The sequence below is a fragment of the Astyanax mexicanus genome, chromosome 19 (genome assembly GCF_023375975.1).
Source record: "Astyanax mexicanus isolate ESR-SI-001 chromosome 19, AstMex3_surface, whole genome shotgun sequence".
NCBI classification, from domain to species: domain Eukaryota; kingdom Metazoa; phylum Chordata; class Actinopteri; order Characiformes; family Acestrorhamphidae; genus Astyanax; species Astyanax mexicanus.
Window position 1 is genome coordinate 4,936,343 of NC_064426.1, and position 18,802 is coordinate 4,955,144.

At 39.9% G+C, this 18,802-nt stretch overlaps 1 protein-coding gene and 1 long non-coding RNA gene across 3 annotated transcripts in view; one reads left to right on the forward strand and one right to left on the reverse strand.

Annotated features, from left to right (window-relative positions):
- The window catches only part of grin2aa (glutamate receptor, ionotropic, N-methyl D-aspartate 2A, a), a 255,009-nt gene that overhangs the window by 224,457 nt on the left and 11,750 nt on the right, over positions 1–18,802 (forward strand). The window contains exons 10-11 of the mRNA XM_022675956.2: positions 6,549–6,709; positions 17,016–17,203. Coding sequence (XP_022531677.1) covers positions 6,549–6,709; positions 17,016–17,203 — 349 coding nt within the window. The remainder of the gene's footprint in view (positions 1–6,548; positions 6,710–17,015; positions 17,204–18,802) is intronic.
- Positions 1–18,802, reverse strand: part of LOC125784385 (uncharacterized) — a 247,625-nt gene that overhangs the window by 200,544 nt on the left and 28,279 nt on the right. The gene's annotated exons all lie outside the window — the stretch shown is intronic.

The following is an 18,802-nucleotide window of genomic DNA, read 5'->3' on the forward strand; positions in this document are numbered from 1 at the left end:
TCAAGTCGTACAATAATGATCCCAGCCGGGTTAAACCCGTATTTGTTCTTTGTTTTAGTAAACAAACAGCATATCGATCCATGCAGGAGAAGATCAAACGGTGGACAAAATGCCAGGATGCTGGGATTGATCTCGCCGGCCGTGCTTCAAAGTCCTCTCAGTGTTTGGTAATCTGCTGCAGAGTAGGCTCTTAAATGTTTATTGGAGTCCATAGAGCTTAGCGGAGTGATTATTCCGCAGCTGTGCGGTTATGAGGTGGGGACCGGCTCGCATTTGAATTCGATCCAGGTCAGCGTTCGTTTGGGTGGAAACAAAGACTTCACATGTCGTTAAGAGTTGGTTTGAGGGCAGGGGGTGAATCTCGTCGTATTTCAGTAGTGTGACGGGCTCGGCTTCATCAGGCTGCTTTACGAGACCTCGGCTACTCCAGGATAATTAGAACTCTGAGAAGCTGAGAAGAGGTACTCCAGTCGCTGGTTTAGTGCGGGGCCATCTGTATGTGATTCTGCAGAGAGAAATATATATTCAGGTTTTATTTTTTTTAAGAGTTTCAACCTCTTCATTTAACTCCTTTAACTTACTGCAGTGATCTCCCATACTGATAACTAGGAGTCAGAGCACCATAGTACCCAAGGAGCAATGGGGGGTCAGGAGCTTTGCTGAAGGTCAGCTTTAAATAATTATGGAGGAAAAAACACCTTTTCCTCTTTACTGTAATAATAAAAGCTAGTGATATATAGATCTAGGTATCGAAATTCGATTCTAAAAACGCACCAAACAAAATGTCTCGGTACTACTAAATACTGAAAGGTCAAAAAAAATTGGTGCCTGTTTTCGATACTTTACATGAACACGTATAAATGCGACAAATGCAGAAAGCGCACATAACGAGATGCCCTGATGCATACAAACTCTTGATGCTCACTGTCTCTTTCACGCTGTCTTTCACTCGCTTACTTACTCTGTCTCTCCCTCTCTTGTGCTGTCTCTCGCCGTCTCTCCCTCTCTTGTGCTGTCTCTTGCTCACTTGCTCTGTTTTGCTCTCTCTCTCGCTCTGTCTCTCCCTCTCTCATGCAGTCTCTTACACTCTCTCGCTGTGTCTCTCCCTCTCTTTCCTTCTCTCGCCCTGTCTAGCCCTCAATCTCTTTCTCTGTCTTACCTTCTCTCTAGCGATGTCTCTAGCTCTCTTGTGCTGCCTCTCTATCTCTCACTCAACTCACGCTGTCCTTTGATGGGACTTCATCAATCCTGAGGACATAGGACATTTCCCTTCTCCACATGCTCTCTTCCTCTCTCGCTCGTTCTCGATTACTCACTCTGTCTCTCGCTCTGTCTTACCCTCCGTAGCGCTGTCTTTCACTCTCCTGTGCTGTCTCTCCCTTTCTCGCTCTTTCGCGCTTACTCACTCTGTCTCTCGCACTGTCTCTCCTCTCTAACACTGTCTCTCGCTCACTCATGACATCTCTTTCTCTGTCTCTCGCTCTGTCTCCCCTCTCTAGCACTGTCTCACGCTCTCTCAAGCTGTCTCTTTCTCTCTCGCTCTTTCCCGCTTTCTCACTCTGTCTCTTACTCTTCTTGCCCCCTCTAGCGCTGTCTCTCGCTCTCTCATGCTATCTTTCCTTCTCTTGTTCTTTCACGCCTACTCACTCTGTCTCTTGCTCTGTCTTGTTCTCTTTCGCGCTGTCTCTCGCTCACTCATGATGTCTTTTTATGGAACTTCATCAATCTAGAGAACATTGCTGGGGCATTAGGCGTAAGAATTTTAAGTTTATGTGTTCCAATGGCTGTGTTCTCATTTCAATTGCACATGCACATTTCTATAATTGATCCAAACCATCCAAAGCCAATGCTTTCACACAGTAAACAAACTGAAACATGATTCAGTTTATCTAAATCGAGACCATATCTTTTAATCAGACCAAATTGTGGTTCTTTGGTCCAGACCGTAGTTCCCAGCCTTTTTCCCACCTGCTATTTTGGTTGGGACCCAACAGAAAAGTCCAGTGTTTCAAATCAAACAAGCTTTCTTCATCAGAACCTGCACTTATAACCCCTCTTATAAGGTTGTATAATTACTCATAAGGCTTTACAGAGTCCACTGAAGCAAAAGAAGAATAATACCTCCAGTGATGCACCACAAAACCCCTTACTGCTCTCTACTAGAATGCATCACGTGAGCCCGCACTCACGCTCGCACACGTCCGCCAGCGAGCGCGTCGGTCTCGGGTGGACGTAAATCACAGGAATTATACATGCAGTCCAACCCCTCAGAGGCGTTCAATTAACCGCCGCATATGTTGGTTTGCTATAATGGGCTAAAAACACTTGTAGTGGGCAGCTGCGTTGGGATTATCCCAGCATGCCTCGCTGTGGTTAACACAAGCGCCGAACGCACTGTTCCTGTGTGAAGTGATGCAGATGTCCCAGAGGCATCCGGCCAGAGCCGTGCACTTCTACGCAACTCAGACGTGACGTTTGTGTTAGTGTGTGCGTTAGTGTGTGTGTGTGTTTCCCCCGTGCCGTTTACCCCCAAACCTCAAGCTCAAAATGTCCCATGTCCGTTCAGCGGCCGCGTTACGCAAACCTGTGACACAGCTGCCCTGAGAGACTGCAGAGCCGGAGTGAGTCAAAGGGCCGAGGAGTGCTCGAGACTGAGGAGGACACTCTGATAACATTATGCATTAAATTTACTAGATAATAATAATTCTCTTAAAGAAAATACACAAAAAATACTTTTTCTGTCTCCTTACTTTTGTCAGCACTTTAAAAGAAGGCTCCTTAATAGAGAGTTTATAAACAGATTATATTAATCAGATTAGTAATGTTATCAATTAGGTTGTAAATACTTTATAAACCTTTTATAAGCAGTTACAACACATACGTAGAAAGGACAACAGTGGCCTGTCATTTGCCAAATAGTGATTTACACACTCATTTATACTGTAAAACCTCAGATCTTTCTGGATGCTTTCTGGATCTTATTCTGTCTTTTCTATAAGTCAGCCTTAACATACCTGTTAATAACACACACACACACACACACACACATATATATATATATATATATATATATATATATATATATATATATATATATAACGCAGTGTATAATAGCATAAAATAATATTAAAATAACTAAACTGACTTTCTATATTATTTTATTAGATATGTTAAATCTGACTGACTGAAAAAAAACAATATAGGATACCTTTTATGTGTTGTAACTACTTATTAATGGTTTATAACATATTTACAATCTAACCTATTAATTAACCATTAATAAACTTTATAAAGCACCCTTAAAATATTTTCATTTTTTAGAAAAAAATGTCAGTATACCTTATAATGAATTAAATGAATAACATGATGTATGAATTTTACCAGTCAGGTATTAAGAAGCAGTAGAGCCACTCCGCTAAAGTACAGCTTTATACAGGAGTTTCAGTTTAGTGTCTTCAGCACTAAACCGCTGCTAACCGCTAATGCTAATGCCGCTCCAGCAGTGCTAGCCGGGGTTAGCAGCAGGCTACAGTCCAATATACTCACCTCTAAATGGCGAAAGAGCTAGCACTGCTGGAGCAGCATTAGCCACTAACCATGCTAAGTGCTAGCTCTTTCACCATTTAGAAGTGAGTATACTGGACTGTAGTTTGCGTGTTTACCGTGGTAAAAGCTACAAGCTACGTGAAAAAAAAATGCAAGCTGTTATCACCCTGGCTTACCGGAGCACTCAGGGTTCCTCAGTGTAGCACTGTCAGGAGACATAAGCCGCTAAATGCTAGTGGTTAGCCGCTAATGCTAATGCTCCAGCTTTAGTGCTGGAGAAATTTGGGAATCTAAGCTTACTGTAAATAAACAGAAGTGTTTTACTCACCCAAATAAATAGTTCTTAGGAGAGAATCTGTGTATATTAACATAATACAGTATGTATTTTTACAGTTTTGTTTACTTAGCTTAGCTTTACTTAATTTAGTTAACCGCCACACCCCACCAACACCCAGCGGCGAGACCTGCTGAATTAGAAGTTCCTTATAGTGTCTCTTAAAATAAAATTAAAATTTGGATAATATATAATATTAATCTATTTTAATGTGAACACTAAAGACAAACTTTTTAGGTTTTTCAACAGTATATAAGAGTGCTGAGAGAAGCAGTGGCGCAGTGTAGTGTGTTTATTCTGCAGAGAGAGAGAGAGAGAGAGAGAGAGAGAGAGAGAATAAGAGAATAAGAGAGAGAAAAAGAGAGAGAGAAGGAGGAGCTGTTACAGGCCCAGAGCACAGTGTGGCTCTGCGCTTATATAACACACAATGCATTGCATAATGAACAGGACAAGGCCAATGCAGTTAAACAAGGGAGGAGACCAAACCACAGAAACAGAGGGAAGAGTGGAAGAAAGAGAAAGAGAGAGAGAGAGAGAGAGAGAGACGAGAAGAGTATTATAGAAAGGGAAAGAGGACAGTGCTTAATGAGGTCCATATATGATTTATATATATGATTTATTTCATCATATTTACCGACACCCTTTATCTGTAGGGTTAATTTGACTCCAAAGATCTAAACCTCCAGAAAATATATAAATATATATTATATATATATATATAATATTATGTATAATTTTTACCAGTCAGGTATTAAGGAGCAGTAAAGCCACTCCACTGAAGTACAGAGTTATACAGGAGTTTTCAGGAGTCTTCAGCCCCTAGACTGGAGTATCATTAGCATTAGCATTAGCTGCTAACCGCAGCGCTAGCTCTTTTGCCGTTTAGAGGTGAGTATATTGGACTACAGCTTGCTGCTAACCCCGGCTAGCACTGCTCTAGCAGTATTAGCATTAGCCACTAACTGTGCTAAGTGCTAGCTCTTTCACCATTTAAAAGTGAGATATTTACTGTGGTAAAAGCTACAAGCTACGTGGGAAAAAAACGCGAGCTGATATAAGTATGGTGTTACCAGATAAGTCCCTAAATTAGTAATGAATTCAGTAACAGCAGTGTAGTCCAACAAAAATGTGTGTAAAATAGGAATATTTCCATTGTTCTATACAGCTAAAATAACCTGGGGTAGTATTTAACCAATAACGAACAGTGTAGGAGTGTACATAATGTGTACAGCACATTGGAAATATTATTTTTATTCTATGTTTACATGGTTGACTCATTTCCTCATTAAGTTAGGAATTAAATATTAACCACAAACCCTTTTTTGAAAGACTCAAATATAGTACAAGGGTTAGGAATACTGTAACAAACATGTTTGTGTGAGTTGATTGGCTGATTGTAAAGCATAAATTACTGCCTACTAGAAAACCCAAGAGATCAGCACCTGTGTTTCCTGCCGCCAAGATAGCAATTAACATGAACACACCTCACTTCCAGACCACCACGCCTATCAGTGTAGATTTATTCCTAATCACTAATTCCTATTTATTCCTGATGCATGAGAATAGACTGTGGACGGGGTGTAAGATAGTAATGAGCATCGCAGCTCCAGCTCTCCTAATTACAGTATGGAAAGTGCCGTTGCTGCGGTGATGTGAGTATTTTATTCATGTATGCTGATGCACGTCCGTCCACAGCGGCTGCTCTGAATCAGACAGACAGACAGACAGACAGGTTAAAGAGGATGTGGCTGCGTGTGAAGAGTCTTGATTGGTCGGTTTAGCAGATGAGACCTGGGGTCAGCTCTGCCCTGTGAACAGACAGTACAGCTCAGTTTAACCATATATTGACAGAAGACAGTGAATATATGATATTATATACTGTATTGATGCCCAAAACTGAAAGAAGCTGAATTGCACATGATTGTGATTAATGGGGTATAAACTTTTTAACTATCTTAGACTAGTTGCACTAAGAAGTTGAATGTAATGATGACATACAGCTCTGGAAAAAGATAAGAGACCACTTAAAAATGATGAGTTTCTTTGATTTTACCAAATTAAAAACCTCTGTAATATAATTAAGAGGAAGATGAATGATCTCAAGCCATCAAACCAAGCTGAAAGGTATAAAGTTATCCAAAAGCAGTGTGTAAGACTGGTGGAGGAGAACATGATGCCAAGATGCATGAAAACTGTGATTAAAAACCAGGGTTATTCTACCAAAAATTGTTTTCTGAATGAATTTTGGGAGAAATGTTGTCTATAGTTTATAGAATAAAATAACAATGTTCATTGTGCTCAAACATATACCTATACATAGTAAAATCATGTTGTTACAGCTGGGCCTGTAGATCCTGCTCTCGACTCGTAGATTGCAGAAGTTGACATTTTCATCCAAACTACCATTCTCAAGTCTATCAACTGGGCAAAATATCTTAAAGTGCATTGTAGAGACATGTCTTCCAGTAAATGATCTTTCACCAAGAGGTACACTACCCGAAATTTGCCCCTGAGAGCTTTTTTATAGGGCAGTGTGAAGCACTGGAAGCACTGTTGCAACATTTACTCTTATGGCAAGATCCAATGTCTAATCAGACAACACCCGTAATCATTTATGTACTTTATTTTTTTTGTAAATTAATGTATAATTTTGTTTTGTTTTCTACAGTTCCAGAGCCCATACTCCTACTCTCCTCCTTTTCGATTTGGGACAGTCCCCAACGGCAGCACAGAGAGGAACATCCGCAAGAACTACCCAGACATGCACCAGTACATGGTCAAATACCACCAGACCGGGGTGAACGACGCACTGGTCAGCCTGAAGACGGGGTAAGCTGACCTTTCCTGCTCCCACACACACTGTAGCTCCAGCTATTTGTCCAAACCTGACGGGAACTGACTCTCTGGGATGTGATTTATCTGAGGCTTGTCGAGCTCAGGTCAGACTCACATTTCACAGTTGGGTTTCTGACATCTCTGACCTTTAACTGATTGGATCATTCATTTACCCCCGTTGCTTCTTCTGCCCACTTTATTTTATTGTTCTAATCTTCTTTGAAGCTTTTATTATCTAGAAAAGTTTCAATTCGGCAAAGTCATGTTATCAATCACCAGGATGTAAAAGAGTTTAAAATGGTACTTTGAGTGAAATAATGGCAGAATCTCTTTTGGGTCCAGAAAAAAGCATGTTTCTAACAGAGATGTGTGAACTTTTAAAGTTCTTAAAAAACTTGAAATGTTCTTTATATCACATTTACAAGGGTTGGACAATGAAACTGAAACACCTGTCATCATTTCAGTGTGGGATTTTAAGGTTTCATGGCTAAATTGGAGCAGCCTGGTGGCCAATCTTCATTAATTGCACATTACACCAGTAAGAGCGTGAAGAGTGTGAAGGTTCAATTAGCAGGGTAAGAGCACAGTTCTGCTCAAAATATTGCAATGCACACAACATTATGGGTGACATACCAAAGTTCAAAAGAGGACAAATTGTTGGTGCACGTCTTGCTGGCGCATCTGTGACCGAGACAGCAAGTCTTTGTGATGCAGCAAGAGCCACGGTATCCAGGGTAATGTCAGCATACCACCAAGAAGGACCCACCACATCCAACAGGATTAACTGTGGATGCTGTAAGAAGAAGCTGTCTGAAAGGGATGTTCCACGTTGATGGAAAAAAAACACTATGTGAGCACATGGTAACAAGTGTGGGGAGTTGGGGCTTAGTTGGAGAGGAGTGAGCGGAGTTGACATAAACCAATCAAATTTAATAAACTAATTGTAAACCATTTATAGACCCTTTATAAAGGTAGTCTTATTTTAAAGTGATACTGATATATTTAACCAAAATCCTCAAAACCAATGATTTATAAAGGAAAATCATTTAAAAAATGCTAAGAGGTGCCCAAACTTTTTCAGACCTCTGTATATTTTGGCTGTTTTTGCAGCTTAGTTTCTGTATCTGCTGATAGATATCATTAGGAATAAGAAGTCACACCGTGTTCTTAGAGTGTTCTGAGGCTATATTGGGGTTTGGATCAAACTCGCAGGCCTGATTAAAGCTCTAACACAGCCCTACATATGTTCAGCCGAGAGGAACCGGGGCTGAGCGGGTCGTTCCGTTGGCCAGTGCATTAAACACTCTTGTGGAGAAAGGCAATGGGAATGAATGGCCGTGTTAACTTGCAGTAACAGGGCTATTTTTAATAGTGAGATGTACATAATAGGGGTGGAAATGAGGAAGGAGAGATGTATGGGGAGGGCATTTTTCATCGGTGTCACACTGGAACACACTGAAACGTGTGTGTGTGTGTGTAAAGGGAGGGAGGTGGTGTTCAAGAACAGACTGGATCACGTGTTGAACAGTTGGAACAAAACAATCTGTGAGAGTCTAAAGAAAATTAGAATGAGTATGTGTATTTCATGTCTAGTGGTGTACATTGTTTGGGCACTATGGGCCTTATCTTAGCAATCTATAGGCGAGTCAACAACCGTGCATCGTGCAACTTGATTAAGGGCGTGTCTTTGCTATCATAACGACGGGAAAAGTATGTCTTGTTTAGCTCGAAATACGCAAAAAAGGCAAGTACTAATTCTCTTATTTAACATTTAACAATACAATAAACCAATCAGTGAGACACTTGCCATTACCTTTAAGAGCCAGGTGCGCTCAGAGACTATGTTAACTTTGTGATGTCATTTAAAGCAACAGTACATAAATTATAGACTAAACAGAGATACATTATTTAAGGTTTACAAACTAATTTATTTTCTTTAAATAACAGAAACACAAATACAATCCTCAAAATAATAAAGGTTTGATAAAAATAAAAGCAACTTTAGGTGCAGATGTCATGTTGGAGATCGTTGGTTCGAATCCCAGTCATGCAGCTTGCCATCAGCTCCCAGAGCCCTAAGAGAGCACAATTGGCCTTGCTCTCTCTGGGTGGGTACAGTAGATGGCGCCCTCTTTCCTCTCACCACTACTAGGGTGATGTCGATCAGAACAAGGCTGCATCTGTGAGCTGATGTATCAGAACTGAGTACACTGTGAAAGAGCTAACTCTGTAAAAGTCTGACTTCACATGTATCGGAGGAGGCGTGTGCTAGTCTTCACCGTCCTTGTGTTGGGGCATCACTTGTGATGGGGGGGGGGGGGGATATATACAGCTGAGTAGCAGCTGAATGGGTGGGATTATTAGCCTAGCTAAATTTGGAGACAAATGGGAGAAAGTGATAAATTATTTTATTTTGAATTGGAGAAGATTTTGCAATGTGTATTTACAGAGCTAGGATTACAAATTAACTCCAGTTCTTGTTAGCATCATTAGCCTAGCATCTTTGGTTTCAATCTGAAGCAGCACACATCAGATACGATGCATGTCTCGGTTGATTGACTGTATCTGGATTAAGTGATGAATCGTGTTTATTTGTTTTCTTGGCCGATCTGATCGTGTTCTGAGTGTTCTGAGGCTGCCAGAAGTTAGAGGAACAAAACCAATCAACCCTCTCTGGTATAAAGTGTACACAAACACACACACACACACACACACACTGAGACACACACACTTCTGTAGAACAGGCGCTGGGGAGAACTCCTCAGAAACCCGATCTGACTCCTTAAACGGACTGATCCGCTCTTCAGAGGCTGGCTGATGGCAGATATTGATAAAGTCTCGGGGAGTTTGTGCCAGGCTGTTTATACTGAGCCTCTAATGGTGTTTTGTTATGGGCTCGAGTGCTGAACTCTATTCAGCTGTGAACGAGGCTCAAGTACACTCTTTAAGAGCTGAGAGACGCTCAGGACTCGGACTGTACTGTACTGTTGGGATGAAATATGTTTGGAGAGCTTTGGAGAGCGTCTTCATTAGAGGAGAGAAAAGCTGGGCCATCAAAAAGGCCTAGCAGCAAACTTCAGGCCTGAGTTTCAGTATCAGGAGCTGAAGGGAGGAAAGAAAAGATGTTCCATATGGTTCTTTATTGTCGTTATGCTATCATAATTTAACTGAAGGGATTAAAATGCCAAACATTATATACTGTATTTTTGGACTATAAGGCAAACTTTAAATCCTTTAATTTTCCTCAAAATCGACAGTGCGCCTTATACAGGGGTTGTACAATGAAACTAAAACCTGTCATTTTAATGTAGAAGGTTTCATGGCTAAATGGGAGCAGCCTGGTGGTCAATCTTCATCATTAATTATTAATTGCACATTGCACCAGTAAGAGCAGTAAGAGTGTAAAGGTTCAATTAGCAGGATAAGAGCACAGTTGTGCTCTAAATATTGCAATGCACACTATAACATTATGGGAGACATACCAGAGTTCAAAAGAGGACAAATTGTAGGTGCACGTTTTGCTGGTGCATCTGTGACCAAGACAGCAAGTCTTTGTGATGCATCAAGAGCCACGGTATCCAGGGTAATGTCAGCGAGATACCACCAAGAAGGACCAACCACATCCAACAGGATTAACTGTGGACGCTGTAAGAGAAAGCTGTCTGAAAGGGATGTTCGGGTGCTAACCCGGATTGTATCCAAAAAACATAAAACCACGGCTGATCAAATCACGGCAGAATTCAATGTGCACCTCAACTCTCCTGTTTCCACCAAAACTGTCCGTCGGGACACTAACCGCACTAAGAGTTAGGTCTATCGCCTTTCAGATATGAGTATATTGTGCTGTAGTCTGCGTGTTTGCTGTGTTAAAACAAGCTACTCGAGACAGAATGCTAGCTAATATCACTCTGGCTAACCATGGCTAGCGCTGCTGCTAACTGCACTAAAATATTGGAAATCTAAGCTTACTGTAAATAAACTGAAGTACTTTACACACCCAAATAAATGGTTTTCAGGAGTGAAATTTGTGTAGATTAATATTCACCAATTGAATGCGCCCTATAAAGCCTTATGTATAAAAATAGACCAGAAAATAGACTTCAGCGGTGTGGCTTTACTTACTTCCTGACTGGTAAAATTAATACATAAGGCACACTAGATTATTAGGCTTAGTTTTTGGGGACAAAAGGATTGTAAGCACGCCTTATAGTGCAAAAAATATGGTAATAGTGAAGTGGAATGAAAATGATACATGGTAAAGTGATCCAAATAAAAATCTTTAAAAAGGGGCGTGCAAACGTATTCCGACATTCATTGCTATCTACGCAATACAGGTGCGCACACACACTCATCACAGACCCAACTTGTACATCAACAATAAACAGAATACAAACCATATTCCATCTGTGTTCAACACAAGCATTGAGAATATGATTTTCTTGTCTACTTTTGATTTGTTAATTTTTTTTTTTAACATGGGTTAATTTGTCATTGGGAACACTATTGTTGTTTCTTAAATTTGAGACAAAATATATATATTTAATCCTTTAAATTCAATACAGGTGCCAAGTACTCCTTCATGAGACACCTAAACAACACCTCTAATTAATAACACCATCATTGTGATCACTTCTGAGCTCCATTCATCCCTGAAGAGATATTAAAGCCTTATCCCTCTCTTATTACAGTCAAACAGTTTAAATATAGTGTCCCGTTCCCCTGTAATTTCACAGGGAGTGCAGACGGATAAGCACAGGCGTGTTTATATATACCAGCCCCGTATTGGATCATCGCTCTTGTTGCATTGTTGTCGCTGTTGCCATTTTGTACTAATCCTTGGATGCATAAAAATCCCAATACGAGCTTAAGGGGATTTGTTTCTGGCAATGCGGGGATGTTTTAACGTTTTCCATTTAATGAAGGTGATAAAAATCAATGGTGATTGAATTCTGCCAGCCGAATGCCCCGAGTCCAGCCGGCGTCTCTTACACCATTTATTAAAACAAATGGACTCAAAGAAATACAATACCAACAACGCCACATTAGCAGAGGACCTTATCAAAGACTGAAAAGAAGAATATAGAATTATGGACTTTCAAAGGGTAGTATACCTACTATCGAGTAGTGTATGGAGTATAAAGAAGTATAGGAAGTATATGGTAACATAGGGTAGTTTAGGATGTAAAGAGTACAATATGATGTATATGGCAGGAGGATATAGGAAATAAAAGGTAATATACGGAGTACAAGGCAACATACGGTAATTTAGGGAATACAGAAAAGAAGAAAATATATACGGGCAGGAGGGTATAGGAAGCATAGGGTAGCATAGGGAGTATATGGTAACATAGAGTAGTTTAGGGAGTCTAGAGTAGAATACAATGTATATGGCAGGAGTACATAGAGAGTATAGAGTAGTATAGGGAGTATTTAGTTGAGTATGATTTATATGGCAGGAGTCTATAGGGTAGTATAGAGAGTATAGAGTAGAATATTATGTACATGGCAGGGTATAGGGTGTATGGGGTAGTATAGGGTTGTATAGGGAATAGATGGTAACATGGTAATTAAGAGCACATAGAGTAGAATATGATGTATATGGCAGGAGGGTATATGGAGTACAGGGTAGTATATATGGGAGTTTATAGTGTGTATGGCAGGCTTATATAGGGACTATAGGGTAGTATAGGGAGCATATGGTAACAGTATAGTTTGGGGATTATAGAGTAGAATATGATATATATGGCAGGATGGTATAGACAGTATAGGGTAGTATATGGGGAGGTTATCGTGTATATGACAGGCTTATATAGGGAGTATAGGGTTGTATAGGCTAGTACAGGGTCATATAAGATATATATGCTAGTACAAGGTAGTATAGGGCAGGGTCGTATAGGGAGTATATGCTAGTACAGGGTATTATCGAGAGTATAAGGTGTATATGGCAGTGTAGAATAGGGAGTATATTGTTGTATAGGAACTACATGGCATAGTAGTATAAGAATAAGGAGTATAAGGGAGTATATACGGTGGCCGAGAAAGCCCAGCGCAGTGCAAATTGAAAAGCGCTGCAAAAGCACAAAACACATCCATCAAAATTACAACACAGGCGCAGCAAATAGAAAAACGCGCTGCAACTAGAAAAACGCGCTGCAAATAGAAAACCGCGCTGCAAATAGAACCACAACACAACGGAAGTGAGTCACAACACAACGGAATTTTCCCGGGGGACCTTAAAAGATGCTGTACCAGCTGTATACAAAGGACAATAAGTGGCAAACAAGCTTCTGAAAAGTAAGTTATGTTTATTACCTGTGATTACCACGGTTGTGTGCATATTATTAAAAGTTCTGCTTCACAAAACGCCTTGTTTGCCACTTATTGTCCTTTGTACACATAGTGAAGTCCGAGACGTTACTGAAGACGCAGCTTAGCTGGTACAGTATCTTTTAAGGTCCCCCGGGAAAATTCCGTTGTGTTGTGACTCACTTCCGTTGTGTTGTGGTTGTATTTGCAGCGCGTTTTTCTATTTGCAGCGCGTTTTTCTATTTGCTGCGCCTGTGTTGTAATTTTGATGGATGTGTTTTGTGCTTTTGCAGCGCTTTTCAATTTGCACTGCGTTGGGCTTTCTCGGCCACCGTAAGTATAGGGTGTAAACAGAAAAGTAGTATAGGGTTGTATAGTGTAGATTTATATATGGTTTATATATGGTGTATGTCATAGTGTAAGGATGTATAAGTAGTATATGGTTGTTCAGAATAGTATAGGGAGTATAGTGTATCACAGGGTGTAAATGGCATGGTAGTATAGTGTAGTACAGAGAATATAGGGTTCTATATGGTGTATGTCCTAGGAAAAGGTAGTGTATGGTTGTTCAGGGCAGAGAGTATAGAGAGTATAGGGTATCATGGGTGTATATGACAGGGTGGTACAGAGTTTTTTATGGTTCTATATGGTGTTTGTTTGTATAGGGAGTATATGGGATGGAAGTACATGGTAATATATGGATTATAGGGTAGTAAAAGGTAGTATAAAGTATAATATGGAGTATATGGTAGCGTAATGAGTATATGGTTCTACAGGGTAGTATAGGGAGTAAGGGGTTTGTATAGGGTAGTATAGTGTAGTACAGAGATTAAAGGGTTCTAAAGGGTGTATATATTAGTATATGGTAGCGTAGGGAGTATAGTGTTGTATACAGATTATAGGGTAATATATGGTACTATAAGATAGTATAGGGAGTTACCTTTTTTCATCATTCTTTCATGCAATGTGTGTTTAGCGATATTCTAACTTTTCCACCTCGTCCTAGAGTGAAAATCTCTTTGCAATGTTTGTTATTAGGGTGTTTTTTTAATGTTTGGCTTTTTCTATTTAGGTATTTTTATACACATTTTTAAAATCCCACTAGTGAGAGGTAGGCCGCACCCCCTTCCTCCATTCTAATATAATTATTGAGGGAAATATTGGACGTAGGTCTGATGTAGTGGTTACATTTGACATTCGGGAAATGTCAGGGCTGGTGTAATGAAGGCCTTTAGACAGAGACTGGGCCCGGACAGAAGCAGAGGAGACGGACGGCTCGCTAACCGCAGCTCCAAATGTCACTCATTAGGCAGACTGGGAGACACGGTGTGCTCGGCCCGAGGCCTGTTAGTACTGGTGTTTGGCACGAGGGTGGAGGCGTTGGATCATTGGTTCGTGACAGCGGGATCAGTGTGATTCCTCTGGACTCACCGCGCTGCCGGTGCTGGACTGGTCAGAGCTCTGAGGGCGGCCTGTCAAGCACCTCCCACTCTTCTGCTCCAGGAAACGTGATAGAGCTGCTAAATCAGACGCCACACACTCACACATACATTGAATACATACACTAGAATAATACATTTTTTATATATTATGTCTTAAATCTCTATGGACAAAAGTATTTAGATACTTATTTATGCATTGTTTCTTCTGAAATCAAGGGTATTAATAAGAGTTTATGCTGCTTTTGTTGGGGTAACTGCCTCTACTGTCCAGAGAAGATGTGTCCTACTAGATTTTGGAGAATTACTACTGTGAAATTTAGATTTTGGGATGCACCTAAAGTAACAAAACTAAATTTTTACATTTGGCCTAAATATGAATATTAAACCCTTCTTTTCCGCAGGTTTTCATGAGTTTCATGAGACACTTTTTTACTTGAGATTGAGTTTTTATTCTGTATTCACTGGGGAAGGACAGTGACATAAGCAAACATGAAACTCACAAAAGAAAAAAAAATAAGAGGAAGATAAAGGGAAGGGAAAAAAGCCCAACAAAATCAAACAGAAATACAGTAGGTAACGATAGAAAAGTAGATTAAATGTTGGAAGAGAGTGATTTAATAAATAAGGGAAAAAAGGAAAAATAAATAATTAATTAAAAAAAAAACAATAATTTGACATTTTTTGCATAAATTTGAAGCTACAATAAAAAAAAAAAATATATATATATATATATATTGAACGCAGAAAATGTGTACCATTCCAACAGACAAACCAACAAAGCACAGTTTGACTCAAAATAAATTAGTCATTGTTTGGTATAAATTATTTGGTCATTTTTTGATCTTTTCAATTATTCAGCCAAACAAGTTATTTATTTATTTATTTTTACATTTCTGCCTGAATATTCAGTATGTGAGTATTCAGTATGTAAAAAAAAAAATCACAACTGAATCTCCAAAGGGTGCAGCTTAAAGTAGCTGAATGCTTTTATAAATAAGGTGTCCAAAAACATATATATAGGAGTATTTTGTATCGCATGATGTTTGGAAGGTTTGGAAGCTGAAGAACGCTGCACTGATCTGTAGGATATCTATGTTGGCTCTCCTGTATTGAACGTGGATACACATGTGACACTGTGGATCGAGAAATGTTAAAAAACACCTGAACAACTTTAAAAATGAAATATCCCACTGGAAAGTACCTTGCATGAACTCACTTGATAATTTACAAACATAATAGAGAACACGGTGCTCTACCTCACTCACAAGATAACACCTCACAACCTGTACAGGTATGGGTGTTCCCAAGCCGTCCATTGAGGAAACACTTTGTGAGTAGTTTACATACTGCTGTCCCATCACTTTTGGCATACAAATGTAGTGTATGAGTACTGAATTACAACATCCACCCCCCACACACACATACACAGTATAATCAGGAAGGCAAGACGACCAAAAACACTTGCATAAGCACAAATCTGCGTGTATCCACAAATACACACAAACACACACACACACACACACACACACACACACACACACACACACAGTTTTGCAGACATTACAGGGCATTAAGTGAATGGGCTTGTGTACTCCTGCTCTCAGATCTAAAACAGCAGGGAGAAACAAACAGCAGGCTGGATGAGAACTTTAGCTAAAAGCCCATAAACAGAAGCGTCTGCTGGAGGAGCTCCATATATCCACCGCTCTGCACGCCGGCTGCTTTATAACACATTCAGCCCAAAGCCAATCAAACGCAGGCTTTATAGACTTCTCCTCACACTCGTCCAGGCTGAGACTGGACCCCCACGACCCCTCGCTCCTCAGCGTGATTCAGGGCCAGGATTGTGGCTGTGTGGTTCTTCTGTGTCAACACACGTCCATAACTATAATATAGATATGAAAGTAATGAATTCTATGAATGTCACGTTGTAAGACCTTATAAACACATTCATAACACATTATACTACATCCATAAGCCATTCTACACAAGACTATAAACATGTATAAAAAGTAGAACTCTAAACATTAAAGCAGTAACGCACACGGTTAATTCGGAATCAGTAACGCATTATAATGCATAATAACGCATAATAATATGTTATGGCACCAAGTTTACGCCCCAACTTCTGCCACAATTTGCGCCGCCATCACCCAGCATATATATATATATATATATATATATATATATATATATATATATATATTAGCCAGATAATAAAGATATTGCTATGAACAAATGCTGTCTCTGCTACTCCATGCTATTTACACACTAAGAGCGCGGTCTGTGCAGCGTTCACTGCTCACAACCACTACATAAAGCACACATAAAGATTCCAATCAGGCCTGGAGGTACCAGAACCAATATACTCTTTACAAATGCATGCTCCTTACAAATGTGGCTCCATTCAAAAGAGAAATTAAAAGACTTTCCAACTTTCTTTATTTCTCTGCCATTCTGGCCACCCAAAAAAAAAAAATGGCCGCTGTGTGAATTATGTATGTTCTGTTAAACAGTGTGGTAAAAGCTTCTCCCTCTTCTGTTTTCTTCAGCAAACTGGACGCCTTCATTTACGACGCAGCCGTGCTGAACTACATGGCTGGGAGGGATGAGGGCTGTAAGCTGGTGACCATCGGCAGCGGCTACATCTTCGCCACCACGGGTTACGGGATCGCTCTGCAGAAAGGCTCCGCCTGGAAGCGGCAGGTGGACCTGGCCATCCTGGCCATCATTGGTGACGGTGAGTGGTTGCACTTTTTCAAAGGGTTCAAAGGATTACATTGATGATGATGATGATGATGATGATGTGCTGTGTAGTATGCCGTGTCATTGTGTCACTTGCCATTCCCTTTAAGGGTCAGGTGCGCTGTGTTGACAATTCACTGCCAAGATAGCAATGAACGTCTGACACTTTGAGCTTGACTCATTCACTGCAGCACCTGTGTTTTCTGTTGCCAAGATAGCAATACACCAGAAATGTACCTGAACACACCTCACTTCCAGCCCACCACGCCCATCTGTGTAGTTTTATTCACAAGCAAGCATCATTGCTATTTAAATGACGCAGACAGAAGGCATGATAACGAACTGTTGGCGAGGTGTAAGACAGCGGTTTCAAGGATAATTTTCAAATTTATAACAACACTGACATTTTATCTTGTTACTGCTCTTCATCCACACTTTTCATTCCATGCTGCTAAAGCAAATTTGCACTCTGGACTCTGGATGTTGCTGCTACTTTCCTACTTTCCTTCTCCCCTTTATTTTTTGTGTATTTATCTTGATATATCTGTATCTGTATATATGATGTATCTACTTTACTCTATTTTATTCTATTTTATTTTATTTTATCTTTTTATTTTCTATTAAACAAATGCTTTTTGGATGTAACAGGATCGTGAGAATACAATTTTGTTCCACCTCATGCACCACATGGGATGGAAATAATAATAAAATCTTCTTGAATCTTTGAATCCAATGAGCATTAAGACGCGCCTTGCGCATGATGTACTCTAAGATAGAGTCCAATATGTATGTGCAAACTGATGTCTGATGTGTGGTTTCTAAATTCAGAAAAGAAGATGATGAAGAGAAATAAGGTTGCTAATGCTAACAACACTAAATATAACACAATGTCAAACTCAACTGTTAAAAAACACCATCAGCACTTCTGTGTCTGATGCATGCTGCCTGTTTTTTTTTGTTATTCCTCTATACTACAAATCTTTGTAGTTATTTCTCTATTATTATTAGTAATAGTAGTAGTATTATAATTATTGTTTCTATTACATTATAATATGCAGCATAGGGTAACTTCAGCATCAGCTCTGAGGTCAGCTAATCTCACACACTCGTCAGCAGCCGCAGACAGGCGGTGTGTAACCTGGGCTCTCACTGGGCGTGTGGGCAGATGTGTGTCTGCTGGATAACTGAGAATAGCAGGGGAGGTAGTAAAAGCTTTACTACAGCCCACACATAACGGAGTGGTGCTGACCTCACCGGAGACTTTCCTAACACACACACACACACACACACACACACACACACACACACACACACACACACACACACACACACACACAGTATTATAAATATCTCTGTGATGTTATTTTAATGCAGGGAAAAAAACAGAACATATATTCCAACCATAAGATTATTATTCATCCTCTTTTCTCCAATCAACAGTGAGACAGTTACAGTGACCTCATATATACTTATATTACTGATATTATTCCTCAGATCTTTTTCTTTTTACAACATTTTCCATTTCCAAATCCAGATAAGTTAACCAGGAAAAAAGCTTTTTTTAATATAAATATAAAAGCTTTAGTTTTCTTAC